Source organism: Dufourea novaeangliae, unplaced genomic scaffold (assembly GCF_001272555.1).
Source record: "Dufourea novaeangliae isolate 0120121106 unplaced genomic scaffold, ASM127255v1 scaffold14, whole genome shotgun sequence".
Classification (NCBI taxonomy): Eukaryota; Metazoa; Arthropoda; class Insecta; order Hymenoptera; family Halictidae; genus Dufourea; species Dufourea novaeangliae.
In genome coordinates, this window is record NW_015373890.1 from 4,070,005 (window position 1) to 4,086,402 (window position 16,398).

At 36.4% G+C, this 16,398-nt stretch overlaps 1 protein-coding gene across 1 annotated transcript in view; it reads right to left on the minus strand.

Moving 5' to 3' along the window:
- The window catches only part of LOC107186187, a gene marked incomplete at its 5' end in the record, with an annotated part of 35,986 nt that extends 20,889 nt beyond the window's left edge, over positions 1-15,097 (minus strand). Inside the window, one exon of the mRNA XM_015574012.1 lies at positions 14,876-15,097. Within this exon, the coding sequence (XP_015429498.1) occupies positions 14,876-15,097 (222 nt within the window). The remainder of the gene's footprint in view (positions 1-14,875) is intronic.
- Positions 15,098-16,398: the final 1,301 nt, after the last annotated feature.

The window sequence follows — 16,398 nt, forward strand, 5'->3', positions numbered from 1 at the left end:
TTTGGTAGAATATAATTGTTCACTTAAATACATTGATGTTACTATTGTTCTTACTAGAATTGAAGAATAGGGAAAACGACTTCCATTCGTTTTACAGTATAATAAAGACCAGAACTTATAGAATTAAAATACATTATGGTGATCTGCCATTAATTTCCCATCAACCCGACATTAATACTTTATCACACCATTCAAATATGAGCAACACGAACATTGCAAAGAGGCGAAATTATTTAAGTACAGTTACAAAATTTTTGCGTAAAAATAATATCGCAGTACAATATCAAACAAGACCAAAAGTCTCTATTAACTAAACGTATAATACTTTCGACGGTTCATGACTTAAAAAATAAAATGAAGCATGTCTGGCTATGTACGGCTTTTTTCACTGTGCCAGTCAACGTGTTAAATAAACTTTTCCAGATCTACAATTATATTCTTATTCCTTTCTCATTAACTCACGAACATGATTCCAAATCTTTCAACGAAATCGAATTGCTAAAAAAAAAAACAAATTAATCGTACATCGATATCGACGTCTCATCGGATCCCGACTCAATTCTGCTCTTTCTACTTTTCCAATTTTAATCCTGACCTACAGAGGGAAAGAATGCGAGCGATATCGGGCGGAGTTTCGCCTCTCGATCGCTTTATTGCGCTTACACGTGATCAGAGTACTCCTCTGCGAACGAACAGAAGAAAAAAAAAAAAGGAAGAAAGGAAGCACGGTGGCGAGTACGTGTCCACGGTTGAAGGTACATCGGATAATCCTCCCACGCAAGGGACCTTCCCTTTTATATTTTAACAAGGTCGCGCGCGGAGAGTTTTAGGAACTCCCGACGTGGGGTGGCATTAAAGGGTGGCACATGGAGGGAATTGGATTTTGAGGAGGTTTGATTGGATTAAAAGCGACGCGGCAAGAGACCACGAGTGAGTCACGGGAAGTAATTTTGTTCGGCGGGCTAATAACACACCGGTATGCTTTTTATCCCCATGCCTTTCCGAACAGGCTACTTCACAATTTTTATTTTTTCGATAAATGCAATCACGTTTCAAATTTCCAATATGGAACGAATTTTTCACGTTAATTCGTGCGAAGTTTTGGATGGAAAGTCGTGGCAATGCGGTTTATGACAAATTGGTTTTATTTCGAGCGACACGCCGCTAATACCTAACTCAGACCTCCGTCGAAACGTAATCGATCAAACGTGTGTAACGTGTTAATTGGGATCACTCCTGAAATTATTTGCATACATACTTTGACAATAAAATGTAATGTTGTGTGTCTATTAACATATTATATAGAATCGGTGTTTTTGCTTTTGGAAACGTTGTTCCGTCGTAGACCCGAAACGACGGCTTTAGAATCTGAAGTTACCGTTATTTTTTATTATTTTATTTCCTTCGTTCAAGCAGTTTATACATTTTCGAAACTGGCCCCTTGCAATTTAACTTCGTTCACATAGAGAATAATAGACAAAAGAAACGATAATTTGGTCTGCAGTCCGCGTCTTGTTATTATCTCAATTACTACAATCCGCTAATCCATTCCTCAGCAAAACGTCTTCCCGCGATAATATAACATCAATGATATCAGGCGAGACGTTAAACAAAACTAGAACTATAGCGCCGTAACAAATCTGATCAGAGGAGGATTATGACTTTAGCTGTATTCACGAACGATACAACAGATTAGCGAATCGTTCAATCTGGCCGACACGCGGATAGCGAGCTGGTATTTTGACGACGAAATCTGCTACGGTCTGTTCGTCCACGATTGCTCTAATTAACGGGAGGGGAGTCTACTAAAATTCGATCGGAGCACAGCCCTCTTCGTCCAAGTATTCCGTTCAGATGTCGGGGAATGCATCGCAGACGAGCGGACTTAATGAGACACTGCGTGGCACGCTATCGATACAGTCGCTATCAATTTGTAATAAATGGTAATCGCTCGCGGCAGGAAGCGTTAAGGAAGTCGTACCGGGTTTTACGATCTCTGAGAACTTTGTGGCTGTTTTGAGTACCGATGGAGACGTATATTCGGGTTTGATTTCACGAGAGCGTTGGTTAATTGTTGAACCTCGCTTGTACATTTGTTTATTTTATTTCGTTTTTGGTTTTACTGTTGCTTGTATTCTCTATGTTCTGTTTCATTTTGATCTCTACTGTTGTTAATTTTTGTATCATTCTCTGCAGTAAATATGATATTGATATTATCGTGAAATAGTTTCTGATTGTCGCATTCGTAAGCGAAAAGGTTCTCATTATGTATATTTATTCGTGAAAATTTATTGTAACAAGTGAATATTCAGTATAAAGCTTGTATTTCTTATATTGACAGACGTGTGTAATATGTAATATAAGAATGAATTACATAAAGTGATTTAACTACATTAGTACTAGACTGTGAATTTTATGCATTTATTGCATAAGTTAAATTTTTATAAAAGTCTTATATGATTTGGAACTTGTTAGGATCCTTAATAAGATTCCATATGACTTCGTTTTCTATGAATTACTTCATAAAAATCTGTATTTGCATATACTTCCACAATGCAATTATTATCATTATGCTCGACATTCTAATCTACACTTACACGAATATTCACTTTGGAAATCATAACAGGAATCGGTTCACACAACGATTTCACTACCAAAACGAATGACTTTGCCTTGCGAATCATCAATCTATAAGTAAAACAGGAAATTAAGCTTAAGTATCCCGTAATTCCTACACAGTGTGTTAATACGTATGAATGAGTAATTTTAAACTCATAAATATTGCAAGTATAAATATAGAAAATGCAATATAGTAAAAGAATATAATGAAAATCACTAAAATATATAGTATTTATTCGATCTGATAAGGTCTAGCATAAATAGACTGAATTCATATTTAGCTTTTGGTTCCGTAAGCATATCTACAAAAACGTGAATTTTCATCAATATTAACAGTCTACTTGTTACTCAGGGCACTCATTTTTCTGTAGTTTGCAGACCTGCCACTTAAAATCTAATTACATTTTCAGTGTATGTATTATTCATTTAGTTTCATTTTTGTCGCCAGAACGATTTAAAAATTGATAAAAACAGAAACTAACGAATAGAAAACGAATCTATTTACTGGGCCATGTCGAGCTTAATCGCGATAACAGAAGTAGGCCGGCAGTTTCGTGCGTTGCATTATACACGCCTCGGCGACCATCTCATTAAAGCCACGTAACCGGAACCGAGAATACCGCTTCGAAAGTTACCCTAACTTAGAGAGCTTTCGTCCAAGGAGGCCCCGAGAGCAGTCTAGGTGTATGCACCTATAATTACGTGGCTCTCGGATACGGCGCAACTAGATGCTTCATCAGACCGAGTCTCTCTGTTGATTATCCACCAGTAAATCGAGTATCTCGTGGACATCTTTCTTGGTTTCCCTGCTTGACTCCTTCCACTTCCGGCCTGAGCACCTGTTATCGTTCCAGGAACTTCGCGGACACTGATGCACAACACTGACATAGTTGTGAAAGTTATTCGTAAAATTGTGTTTTATACTTTTGTATGTTTGTCGATTTTCTTAAGCACGACACTCATTAGATGCAATAAAGTGATTAAAGAGGGAATCCATGAATTCCGATTTTTTAGAAATTTTGCAAACTTCTAAAAATCTATTCTCGTTATTTTATTTAAAATATTGTCTTTTAAAAATCTTAATATAGAAACTTAAAAAAAATATTTAATTATGTTGGGTCTACTAACAGTAACTTCAGATTAGCCTTCATATTTATCCGTCTTCTTAATTTTTTCATACTCTGCAAGAATATTGGAATATTTTGTTTTTACATTGACTGAAATCCGTACGTAAAAAACTATTGTTGTATTTCCATGTAATTTTTAATTTTAGACTTTTCTATTCCTTTCAAATAGGTCGCTGGAACTCAAAGTGAGAAGTGAGCCTCTTTGGAAAAATGTCCTTAAAGTCTTTAAATGAAATTTACGGATTTCAACGTTCACGTGCCACTTGTAGTCTCCCTTTTCCTTGCTCCCGTCTGACCATTTACCTGCCGGGCTCAAGAGAAGAACTTTTATTTTCCACACTGAAGTTAATTAACATTTAGCCACCGTCCATGGTCAGGGCATGAATATGCGAGACTCAACGTATGCAATTACGTAATTTTGTAACCACGCGCATTATTCCTCCGCGTTCGTCTAAACCCCTCTTTTCGTGACACCGTGGCAAAAGCCAAAGGAAACACTCGTTACTTATGCAATGGAAATTTTCAATTAAAATTACACGGACTGTCCCCGGAAGCGAAAAAGCTTGCCCCCTCGATACAACGGAGACACTTTTCTCTTAGGAGTACGCCAATAATGGAATACAGTAGTGTAAGTCAATAATTGTATATTATAATCAGACTATGAATTTTACACGTTTACGATATATGTAGATTGTACAAAGTATAGAACGATAAAGACTGAAATGAAAATTAATGAACTTGTTATTTCATTTTTTTTTCAAGAAATAGCATTCTAATTTTAGTTTCATACATATTATTACTACACTATCGGTAAAACGTTTGAAGTTTAACCCAGTTTTAAATAATATAAAGAAAATGTTGCATACTGTAGTTGAATAAGGTTAATACCTTTAGTTAGGATGATCAAGATTCTTATTTCTCCAATGAATGTAATTAATTATAATTACTTTATATTTGTCTGTTTCACGAGAAATTTTCGAAGTAGTTAAATTCACAGAGTGATTCTGATTGTTTAGCCAAGGCTGTATATACAAATGTGAACAAACATTTGCAGGCTAATTAAAACAAAACAGGAGAAATGGACACAAACTTCCCAAACAATATAAATATCACAGTATTGTGCTAGAGGAAACTGAGATTTATCCAATCACAGCAATGTTTAGAAGTGGATGCAGTACTTTTCTGTGGAAGTTACACAACAAATTGTTTTATTGAGGAAATAATATAGAATGTTCTGTAAATAATAAAAAGGACTACAGTGTTCTGTAAATATGAAAATAAAGCATAACAATCGATGTCTCAAACAACAATTTTCGTAAATACTGTAAATTTGACTAAATTCTATAAAATTTTAATAAATTTAGCGAACTTGGATATGTTAAACTAAATTATGAATACTTTTAATAAATCCTACCCTATTTTAGTAAACATTTCCTACGCGCAAGGTACAAAAATAATTAGTTATAAAATTATTAAGTTTTCAGGTATTCGTGCCTTGGTTCAAAGCGTCTGCAACCGAAGCATCACAGTAAATGCAATAAATAGTTTCCGGGCTAATACGCAAAGTGTTCGAAATATGAAGTTACTTAATGTGATATTCCGAAGGTTCCTCCTGGCATTTAAAGTATTCAAATGAAATTGAACGAGTTACGAAGAAGTGGTTAAACGCGATAAAAGAGAAAAAGCTCTCTGGGTTAAAGGAACCGTTTCTCTCTGACTATTTTCTTCGATTTCATACAACATCTGAGAATCTCAAAGCAAAGCGAAAGTCACGAGTGGAAGCATTCGGGCGAATAAAATTCCAATTAAAGCACCTGGAATCGTGAAAGAATCTTGGTGAATTCAAGTTTCGTAATTTAGACACATTCCTCTTTTTCTGGTCCATCGGTTTTGTTTAAATTTTCTGACGTGATATGCATCCATTCTTGAATTTGAATAAAAATTAGGAAACTTAAAATTTATAAATATCATAAATGAATTTGTATAAATTTCCAAAGTGTTCAGTGAGACAGTTTCATGTTCTATACAAGTTTTAGGGGATGTGTTTTTCGAAAAACGTATTGATTATACATGTATATGACAGTAATTTTTGGGAATTGTGTTTTTAACACGGAATATTAGTGATTGGACCAGTTCCTAACTCTGAAATAATTGTAATATTTCGCTCCATTTTTAGCGAAAACGTCAACAAAACTGGAGGACCTATATTATTTTTTTTATAAAGTGAGAATATATTAATATCTTTCTCACGCATAATACATTGTAATCCTGAGTATTCATTTAATAAAATACTTCATGTAAAAAAATTCGTAATAAAAACACTGACAATTTTATGCATTTATAGAACACACAACAGTTCAATACTCACTATAGTTAAGCGTTTGGAGAAGTTTAATACAGTCTATTAGGTGTACGCAAAAATAATAGCCTTCGCAACGTTTGATTCAGTAATTCCTCAATTGCTAACTTTTAATTTCTAGTTTATATTTATCTTGCTTTATTGATGGAAAGTTCAACTTCAGCCAGAAACATGGCCAAAAAGGTTTTAGTAATATTTTAATCACATTACTTAGCTCATAGAGAGACTGCGGATGTTTATGTAAATATCTATGTTAATGAGTTTCTTTACAGAAATCAGAGTCACGGAGAAATTAATTTATGTAATAAAGAGGTTCATCATACCAAAAGTGTCTACAAAATTTTGTTTGGGGAGACCAGAGGCGAACGTAACGCGATTTGTTTTTTTGAGTCCGTAACTTCTGAATTTTCTAGAATTTATATAAACTTCGTTCACGATAACGAACCTAGATTATTGGACAACAAAATCAAACCTCCAAACTTGGATTATATTACACCAGATTTTTGAAACAAGACCTTCTTTAAAATGATTCATTAGTCATTGTTACCGTACATTCCCTAAGCCATTCCCCAACACTCAATATCAGCATATATATCCGTAGCTTGGTAAAATACAGAATTAACAGGAATTATTATAAAAATGGTACAGAATGCAGAAGTTTAAAGGGGTGGGAAGTACAGGATATTGAACGGAACGACGTTGAAAATTGTTCAGTTGTCGAAACGGAGCCGGAGAGCTATTAACGGATTCATTCGATCCGCGGCTGCTATTTAATTCATTAATAAAGTTCGCCTCCCACCCCCTCCCCTCTCGTTTCAAAGTTCTCCGGTGGATTCCAATGGAAGTTCTTTCGTTTCCGTTCTTAATCTGCGCGCTACCGCTCATTTTTCACCCGACGAGACGTGAGCGTGCGAGTTCGAACGCAAGCCGGGGTAACCGGAGGGGATGGGCGTTTAAAGGAATCAGCAGACGGGAAATTAGCTCGGAAATCGCGTTCGGAGTTACGAACAACGCGAGGTTTCCCTTTGGTGTAGCCTGGCCCGTTTGATTACCACGAAAGCTACGGGGGCCGGAACGTTTTATCTGTCAGCGTCTCTGCTCCTGGTATTTACTCGTTATCACACCCCCCCCCACACCCCCTAGGGGGGCAGAGGGAGGATCTGTCGCCGGCCGTACGTCGACGCGTGATTGTCTCTGAATTAATTACGCGCGTCACGGCAGTCAATATTTGGGGCGAAATACGACGAGTCCCTGAATAAATGAATATCATCGACGCGATGGAAGCACTTGGAGCGCGTTAGGCTAATTTGCGTAACAATTAATTCGAAGAGGTGTTTGGGAATCATGGCCGCTCTCGTATTTTAAGCTTACAACGCGCGTGTACGTTCGTGTAATTAATACACGTGTGGTCGAGTTTATTTGATCGTTTGAAGCCAATTGAAACGATCAGGGCGGATTTTTGTAACACGTTCCCCTGACACTTCCGTACGAGGCAGGGTGTGAAATTGATATTTTCAAGGTGTATTAGGCTTGGAAATTCAACAAGTGGATGGGACTTAGCAGAACATCTTTTTAACCGTGAACCTGATTGATGTACATATTTATGTAAAGTGTACACTGTTTAGTGGAACTATCAAATCCGTAAAGATGACGGATTACAAAGTTTTTGCTTTAAAAGTAATGAAATTAGCTGCTTTAATGGTAATTTATGTTGAATTTTAATTTATTATACATTTTATATTAGTGTAAAATATGATTTACTTGTTCAAAAGTTAGCGTGCAAAGTGTAACAAATCAAAATAACATTTACAGTCGATACACGGCGAATCACGAAATGACAACAAAACTTTCCTTTAGAATAAAAAGTAATCATCCGCAAGAGTCAACGTTCTAGTCAAACAAATCCGCGAAATGTAGCCTCTAATTACAAAACTCGTTAAAAATCGAAAGTACAACATAAAAGAAACCAAAATCGCGTTGTACACTCGACAAACGACGAATCATAAAACGACAACGACAATTCCCCCGTCGGAATAAAAAATAATTCTCAGCGAGCCAAGAGTTAACGTTCTAATTAAACAGAGCCGCGTAAACTTTGGACCGTTCGAAAACAAAATCGAGTCCCCTGGGCGGGACTTAAGCGCGTCCAACCGCGAGGAAATAACTTTTCCGGGTTCGCTTGAGGAAAAAGGAAGGGAAAAAAAAGAGTAGATGGAAATGCCTTCGTGATGGTAACACGGTATACAAAACAAAAAAACGAAAAGAAAAGAAAAAGAAACAAGAAAAGACGGAACGAAGAATAGAAGAAGCAGCGAGTTTACTCAGCCCGACGTGTTACTTCATCGTGGCCATTACCGCGTTGCTATAGGGAGTTATGAACGTGCATCCGGCCGCGTTTCACCGGCGCGTCGTTCAAGATGAATGTTTCGCTCGGAGGTTCCCGTGGGGGCAGCTAGCTCGCGCACGTTCTAGTCTACTTCACCGCGTTTCTTTTGAATTTGATGAAAAGTATGCAAGCGGAAGTAAAGGGTAATGCATCTGGTCTCATTGGCGAGAGTATGGTCCGTGCTTTAGAAGTGAAGAATATTTTTTTTTTCTTCACTTTGTGTCTCTAATGTAGTGGTTAGTGTTGGTTCGAGAAGCAGAGAATATTATGCACGATTAATACAGTATTTAGATAACCAGTCGCTCTATTACAAATCTAGTTCAGTTTGCTAGAGAATCTAGCTTTGATAAAAATGAGAAATTATGTATTTTAATATAGCTGAATTATTAGTGTATACAAGGGGGTCCCAAAATAGGTGTAAGTCCTTCAAGGGAGTGATTCCTGGGCTGATTTGAAAATATTTTTCAACACCGCCGGGCGCTGAGTTGCCCATCACAGCTGTAAACTGACGTTTAACATCGTGTTTACGTAAAATATTTATCTCACAGTTTCGAAAAAAAAATTTTTATCCGAACATTATTTCCTAATTATTTTATAATAACTCAGTCTTCTTGTATGTTGAAAAAATTACTAACCACACAGTTTCATAATAAAAATAATTTCACCCCAATTAGCGATTCAATCAACTGACAAAGTTACCTACTCGTGTTAAATCATTTTTGCTGGGACAGTCGAACAATTCGGGATGAATTAATTAAAAAGTTCCCGTGTCTGGTGCAAGAGCATTTCAGACTTTGTCCCAATGATTAATACTACCGACGAGTTCACCCCACGATCTACCCCGTTTCTACTTGAATTTTCTGGCACTCGTCTGGCCGTACCAGTAGTAACATACTGTATTGGTCAGACCTGGCGCTGAACTCCGTTTCTGCTTGAAGTCCCCGCGCCATCCACCACTACTATTAGCAATACCGACCGCGCACCAATGACACGGTCCACGTTTTCTGAAGTAGTAGAAGCTACACCATCCCGAACAATAGAGATCAACGTCTGCCAAATACCGAGTTCTCCCGACATCTGCGGAGTTTCAATGGTAGCAGATTGCAGATCTCTGCAGAGAATTGAATGTCTCCGTTTATGTGGCCCGGCAAAAAGTGTACGAGAAACCGACAGACTGAAAACAACAACCTTGGAAAATTACTTCAACGCTCCTAATCAGTATTATGGCATTCAACACATGTTATAAATTTTGATTTCTTAATTATTTGGGATATACTCCAGTGAAATGAATTATTTTGAAAGAAATTTGTTCCAAGATTCTGTATGTATATCGCTGTCGAATATTATGATCAATAATGCAATTTCTCGAATGCTTATTTTTGTGATGTATTCGAACACTTTGTGTAATAGTTAGAAATTTTCTGTAAAGATGGTACAATTAAATATACGAATTTGGGGCTAAAATCGGCATTGTAACAGTGTCTTGATAATTATTCAGATTTTAATCATTTTCTTGTAATAATGAAGCAGATTGCACTGAAGATGATTGTTGTACTGATATAAACAAAAATACAGACCCCAAATAAATTAAGAAAGTTCAAAGTAACATTTTTTCGTAGATCTATCGTCACTGCTTTACAGTCTTGTCTGACCGTTATTGGCTAGTTCTACTTATTTTGTTTCCTCTTGCTTGATATCTGTTCCAAAATAATTTATAAATACCGACAACTACAAAGCACTTAGAATAATGGAATATAGTTGACAGCGGTGAATTATCAGTGTTCCTTACAAATCCAAAAAGTTAATGACAGACGTATATATTGACATATTCGAAAAAACGTGAGCCTGAATAATTTTTAAATTCCATTTCTCCCACAAACGAAGCTTGAGATAAAAGAATTTATTCAAAAATTCCGTTTTTATTTTTGTACGAGGCATCAGGTCACGCAATACTGTACTACCCTTACCATCGCGACCGTAGATATAAAAAGAGTGAATGGTCACAAAGCAATCCCCCAAAAAAAGGTAACTGCCTAATAAATTAAATTTCACTCCCCTCTACAAATTATTCCACGATTCACTTGTGAAGAAAAAACCAATCTGGAGCATCGATTCACGTTTCCGCGAAGCATACACACCGTCACAGAAATCCATCGAACTGGAATCATTAAATCGGGGTTTAGATAATCGAGCCGACGAACAACCGTAGAAATCAATTTCGCAGGAGACAAGAGAAATCCCAATTCGTGGAACGCGTACACCATAGGGGTCGTTCCTCTGTGTCAGAATGTCCGATTCTATCCGCGGCGACAAACAATGGAAATTATTCGGGACCATCACAGGGGGAGTTCAATTTTTTCGGTATGGCAAAATCCAAGCGCGATGCTATATTCCTGACAGCCGATCCGTTAATGTGCTTGCTACGGCCGGCAGAATTCAGGTACCGTGTTCTTCACGCCTTCGTAATTATCATTTCATGCAATTCAATGAAAAAATATTCCTATGCACACTTCACATTTATTCACAAGAAAAATATTATACGAAGTCGACTTGTATATGGGTCATTCTACGCCAAGCGGATCACTTTTGTACACGATGTATGGGATTGTGGTCAAATTGAAATATGTTATACATGCATACTTTATGTAAAAATAGGGAGGGGTTAAGTCATCATTCTGCTGGTTTCGAGATTGTTTACAAAATGCTGACCCTAAAAGTTGGTAATTTTCGCCGATTTTTACGAAAACTACCATCACATTAAAGCTAAGATGTTGCAGAATCAGGGAAAAGTATAGGAAAAGTATCACAAAGAAGTTTTAACCTTGAAAATGTAGGTCAAACATGATATGTTCGAACAAAATTGAGGTTTTTCCGTTATAATGTGTGGTTGAATTTTGTCCTTGAATTGCTATACATAACTTCCTATGGTTTTTGACACTCTGACTTAAAATTTATTCTATAATTTGTCTATGTTTTCAAAATTGTAAGAAAAAAGCAATTCAAGTGAAAAAAGTCGATAAAAATCCTGATTGTTTTACTTTACATATTTTGATAACACTGTATGGTGCTATTTTCGTAAAAATTGGTGAAAATTACCACCTTTGAGGATCTGCATTTTTTAAACAATCTCGAAACCAAAAAAATTATGACTTAACCCTTCCCTATTTTTACATGAAGTATAACATATTTCAATTTGATCAAAATTCCAGATATCGTGTACAAAATTGATCCACTTGGAGTGGAATGACCCATACTCGTACTTCGACCACAGCGAGCATTCTAGGAACCATTTGCGTGGGTGTAGCCTGATTGTTAGTAGGGGATTGGGAGATCAAAATTCATCTGAAAATAAATGTCCTAATAAATATTATTTTTCTCTTTTGTGGGGGTTGATCCACTTTTTTCCTCTCCAAGGTAGGGCGAAGGCTATTTCTTTCCCCCTGGTTACGCTCATGATCACTTGTATACTTGTCGTCCGTACCGAAAAGGTTAACAAACTTGGGTTGCAACACGACCCACGGATTACGAATCCGGCTGTATCGATTTCCTATTAGCATCCGGTAAACCGACAACGTTACTGGCCGAGGAGTGGAAGGTGGCAGTCGTAGACTGCAACGCGGATGAGCCGTGACAGTTCTACAGAGTGTTTCTAAGCTAATGATACAACTCGACTGGAGGTGATTCTGTATGTATAAATAAGTCGAAAATGTAGAATAAAATTTCTTTCCATGCTGCTTTGTTTTCGAGGCAATTAAATTTCAAAAACTGCTGGTTGCGTGCAGTTGGATGGGATTTAGCTGACGCGTCTGATTATTACATTCCGTTACCTACTCTACCGCAAGAATGGGAAAATTCATTATCTAGATTGAAATAACGAATGAAGGATGAAAAAAAAGTATTTCGCTATTTCTTACTGAGGAAACGTGGAAATTCTAATTTTTATAATACAATAATAGTTCTTCATAAATAAGTAGACACTTGACAAATAATTACTTGACTTCATTAACTGTTTAAATATGGGTGAGACCTACACTGCAAAGAGGCTAGATTATTTATTTGTGACAACAAGTAGAAACGGACTGTAATGAACAGACACGTTAGTAGAGTCCTATTCAATTCCATGAGTACAAAAAAAATTCTTAAATTCGGTACAAATTTTCACAGCGTACGAAAAAAAATTATTGTACATTTTCCACTTATTTTTGCATATAGAATATCACCCAACACGGTTGTAGCATCAACTGTCTTGGGACATTCTGTACAAGTGTATGTATACGTGTAGGGTAAGTCGTAAGCCAGGATGATATCGGGCGGTGTTGCATTAACCTTAATTACGTTCGAGCATTAATGCACGTATGAAGAGGCTACTAACCACTCTGACCTGCTGATGCTGGACATATTTATATATCGGCGTCGTGTGTCAGTGCAGATTGAACGCTAGGCGAAGCCGGAAAACCACAGAGAAGCGTGCGTGCAGGACCGAGGAAGCTGACCGGAACTAGGCGAACCTTCGACGGTTCAAGGGCAACTACTTGCATTGCGAATATATCTCTAGTGGGCGGGCAAAAGAGTATAAGTCAAAATGATTGGTTTTACAAAGAAGCACTTGTAATATTAAATATTATATAAGTGCTTCTCTGCAAAATTAATAATTCTGATTAATACTCTTCTGCCCATTCACCAGAGATATAACGTAGTATATCAGATATTCGATTCGACTTTTGATTCGTGTTTGCTGGAGTCTATTAGGTGTGCTAGTGAATAATACATCCTTTGCGTACGAGAAACTCGAATGGATTTTGTACGTTTTCAGCACACAGAATTGATTAAACTTTAATACAGTGAAATGTTTAATTAAGTGCAGCGAGGGTTCTATTTCATTTGGACCCTGATAGCACTCTTTATGGGAGAAATAAATTTTTGTCTGCTTTCGGATTTCTGTAAATGCACCCTATAATTAATGAACTCTAGGGTCAAATTTTCCATCAATGTTATTCTAAACAGTTATCGAAACGAAAAGGTAATCTTCGCTAATCCCTATGCACTATTCAAGCAATTGCAACATGTTAACTCTGTAAATTAATTTGGACTGATATTTAAATCGAATGAAATGAATCGATTTATCTCTAACTAGATTGCAATAGTCACATAAATTATCGATAATACAATTAATTTCTAAATGCTTACCAAGAAAGAACACAATTAAAATTTAAGAATTGATTAACTGAGAAAGAAACTTGAACAGTATAGAAGTATAAAAAAGGCAAACCCTTTAAACTGATGATTAAATTGATGAAAGAATTTTAAAGAATTTTAAAACACACAAACAAGAATTTCAATACTAAAATAAAGCTGTTGAAACGTGACATGAAAATAACATGAGAATTTCCTTTTCGTAGCAGAGTAATTAACATTTGTCAATAACAAAAATAAATCTCAGTGTTCATTGCGTGCGTAATTATTAAAATCATTTCAATTTCACCGCTTCGCTTAAACATTCAAACAAGTGATTTCATTCTATGTACTTGTCCTTTAACAGCAAAAAATTATTAGCTCCACTTTTATTCTCTAAAGAGTAATCAACCTACAAAGTGCACAGCAAACAAAGTCGAATCGGAACATACAGGGTGTCCAAAGTAAGTATCGCAACGAAATTTTAAAAAGTTCTGTTTAAGATCACAAAAAACTGTGTTGAACAAGGGTGAATTATATTTAAGTGTGCATAACTTTCATGAATCAGAGTTTTGTATCTGCATTTTTGGGGGAAATGAATGTTACCTATTGTTTTTTGAACGAAACTATAGTATTTTAAAAATATTTTTCATTTAAACGGATCGTGACAATGACTGCAAATATATTACACAAAAAAAGCACAAATAATGTAAAAAAAATTAACAGAATTTCTGGAATGTGTAGTATATCAAGGTACAAAAGTATCGCGACGTTACACAATTTCTACATACTATTTATACATTGTTTGTGTCTTTTTGGTAACATATTTATAATCGTCAGCTTTCTCATAATTCGTTTTAATGCAAAATATTTCACAAATGCTGTAGTTTCATTCAAAAACTAAAAGATTGCATTTATATCCCCGAAAAAATGCAGATAAAACATTCACGAAAGTTGTGCACACTTAAATGTAGTTCAACTTTGGTTTAACAGAATTTTTTGTAAAATTCAAGCAAAGTTCTGAAATTTTGTGGCGACACTTACGTGGGACACCCTGTATAACGCAGAAACCATCGAAACCAGTCCGTTCGAATCGAGACCGTTTAGCCTAACTCGTTCGAAGGCAATGCAAGTGATAGCCCGTATGGATCAGTTCACCGTGGAACAGGTTCCGCGAAGAGGAAACAATGATCCCCGATACGTGGTACTCACCGTCGTTGTTTGTCCGTGCGCGGGGCGGCGACGAGCTGGCCGTTGGGAAATTTCGGGAGACGTTATCCCTCGGTTGCGGTTGCGGCCCTTCCAGGTTCGGACTCGGGCTGAATTCCGCCCGAAAATCTGCCCTGTCGAAACCCTCCTCAGACTCGTGCATCAGGTCGATCTCGTCCGGCTCAACTTCGCCCTCGTATTTTTCCCTTAACACCGTCCTGAGCACTGAAAACGCAAAACAACACATTCCATTGTCAATAGGTCTAAGAAATGAAGGATCTTTTACTCTAGGACGACACCCTTCCATTTTTTGGCGTCAATAACAAACACTGTTCTATCGATCATATTCGTTAATATCGCGGGCGACCCAATATAAAATCTTAATATTTAGAATATTACTTAATATTTTCGAACTATTTTTTTTTAATTTCTCATTAAATACCGTAGGAAATAATAATATCTGTACAATGTGAATTCAAGAATGAATAAAGGAAAGGTAATGAAAAGCTGTATTTCCTAATGTTTATTTTCACGTCTGTAGGATAGATTCAAATTTTATGGGGTCGCCGGTAAGGTCCAGGGTTAAATTAATAAGTGTACGAACGACGTATTTTAAAACAGTCATCTATGAAGAGGTCTTTTCTGTAGTGGAAGATAATGAAATAAATTAAACAGGCATATAAACGTTAAATATGGTTAAGTTGTGGATATTTATGTAAATTAATACTTTTATGGCCTGTATTACAAGAGCGGAATGAATGATTGAATAATGAGAATAATTGAAATGTGTTCTACTTGTCAGATTGAACTTCTATTTTTAGATTTTATCGAGGCCAAGTAATTATCAATTTTCAAACTGTTATTTGAATTCATTGGTTCTGGGATACGTTGTGTTTCAAATATGAACCTACAGTCTTGTACACAGTTGTTTACGCTTGAATACCAATAGCAGACTACATATTTCAGTCACGTTCTTCATTCAATATTTAAGCTATCTGGGCTACCCGAATTTTGGTAGTTACGGACCGGCGTTGATATTGCTGATTACTGTTATTAATTTTATCATTGTTATTATTATGCTGGACTGCTGAAAGGTCATAGTTAAGACAACAATGACATAGCATTTAGATAACAATAGCATAGACTATCTGTTTTATACACGTTTTTCGTTCAACAAATATACGCTGTCTGGGTTACCCCAATTTTAATAATTACAGACGAAATTTTATATTGCTAATCATTGTTATTACTTTCATTATTATTATTATTGCTACAGTTTAGAGAGATTCTACTTAATGCTGAAATCTAAAACAGAATCTTTAGTACCGAGTGAAAAGTCTGGTGGTCTGAAGCTGGTTCAATGTTGTTCGCACGATAAGATCCCTCATTCTACATTCTGACAGTGGCCGATTTATTTCCAGTCGCGTATGCTCGGTTGCGGTGTACCAGCCGGGGTATCGATGCCTAGTATCGTGTATGCAATCGCATTTCACGCGGATAAGCACGTAGACACCAAATCAAGGTCT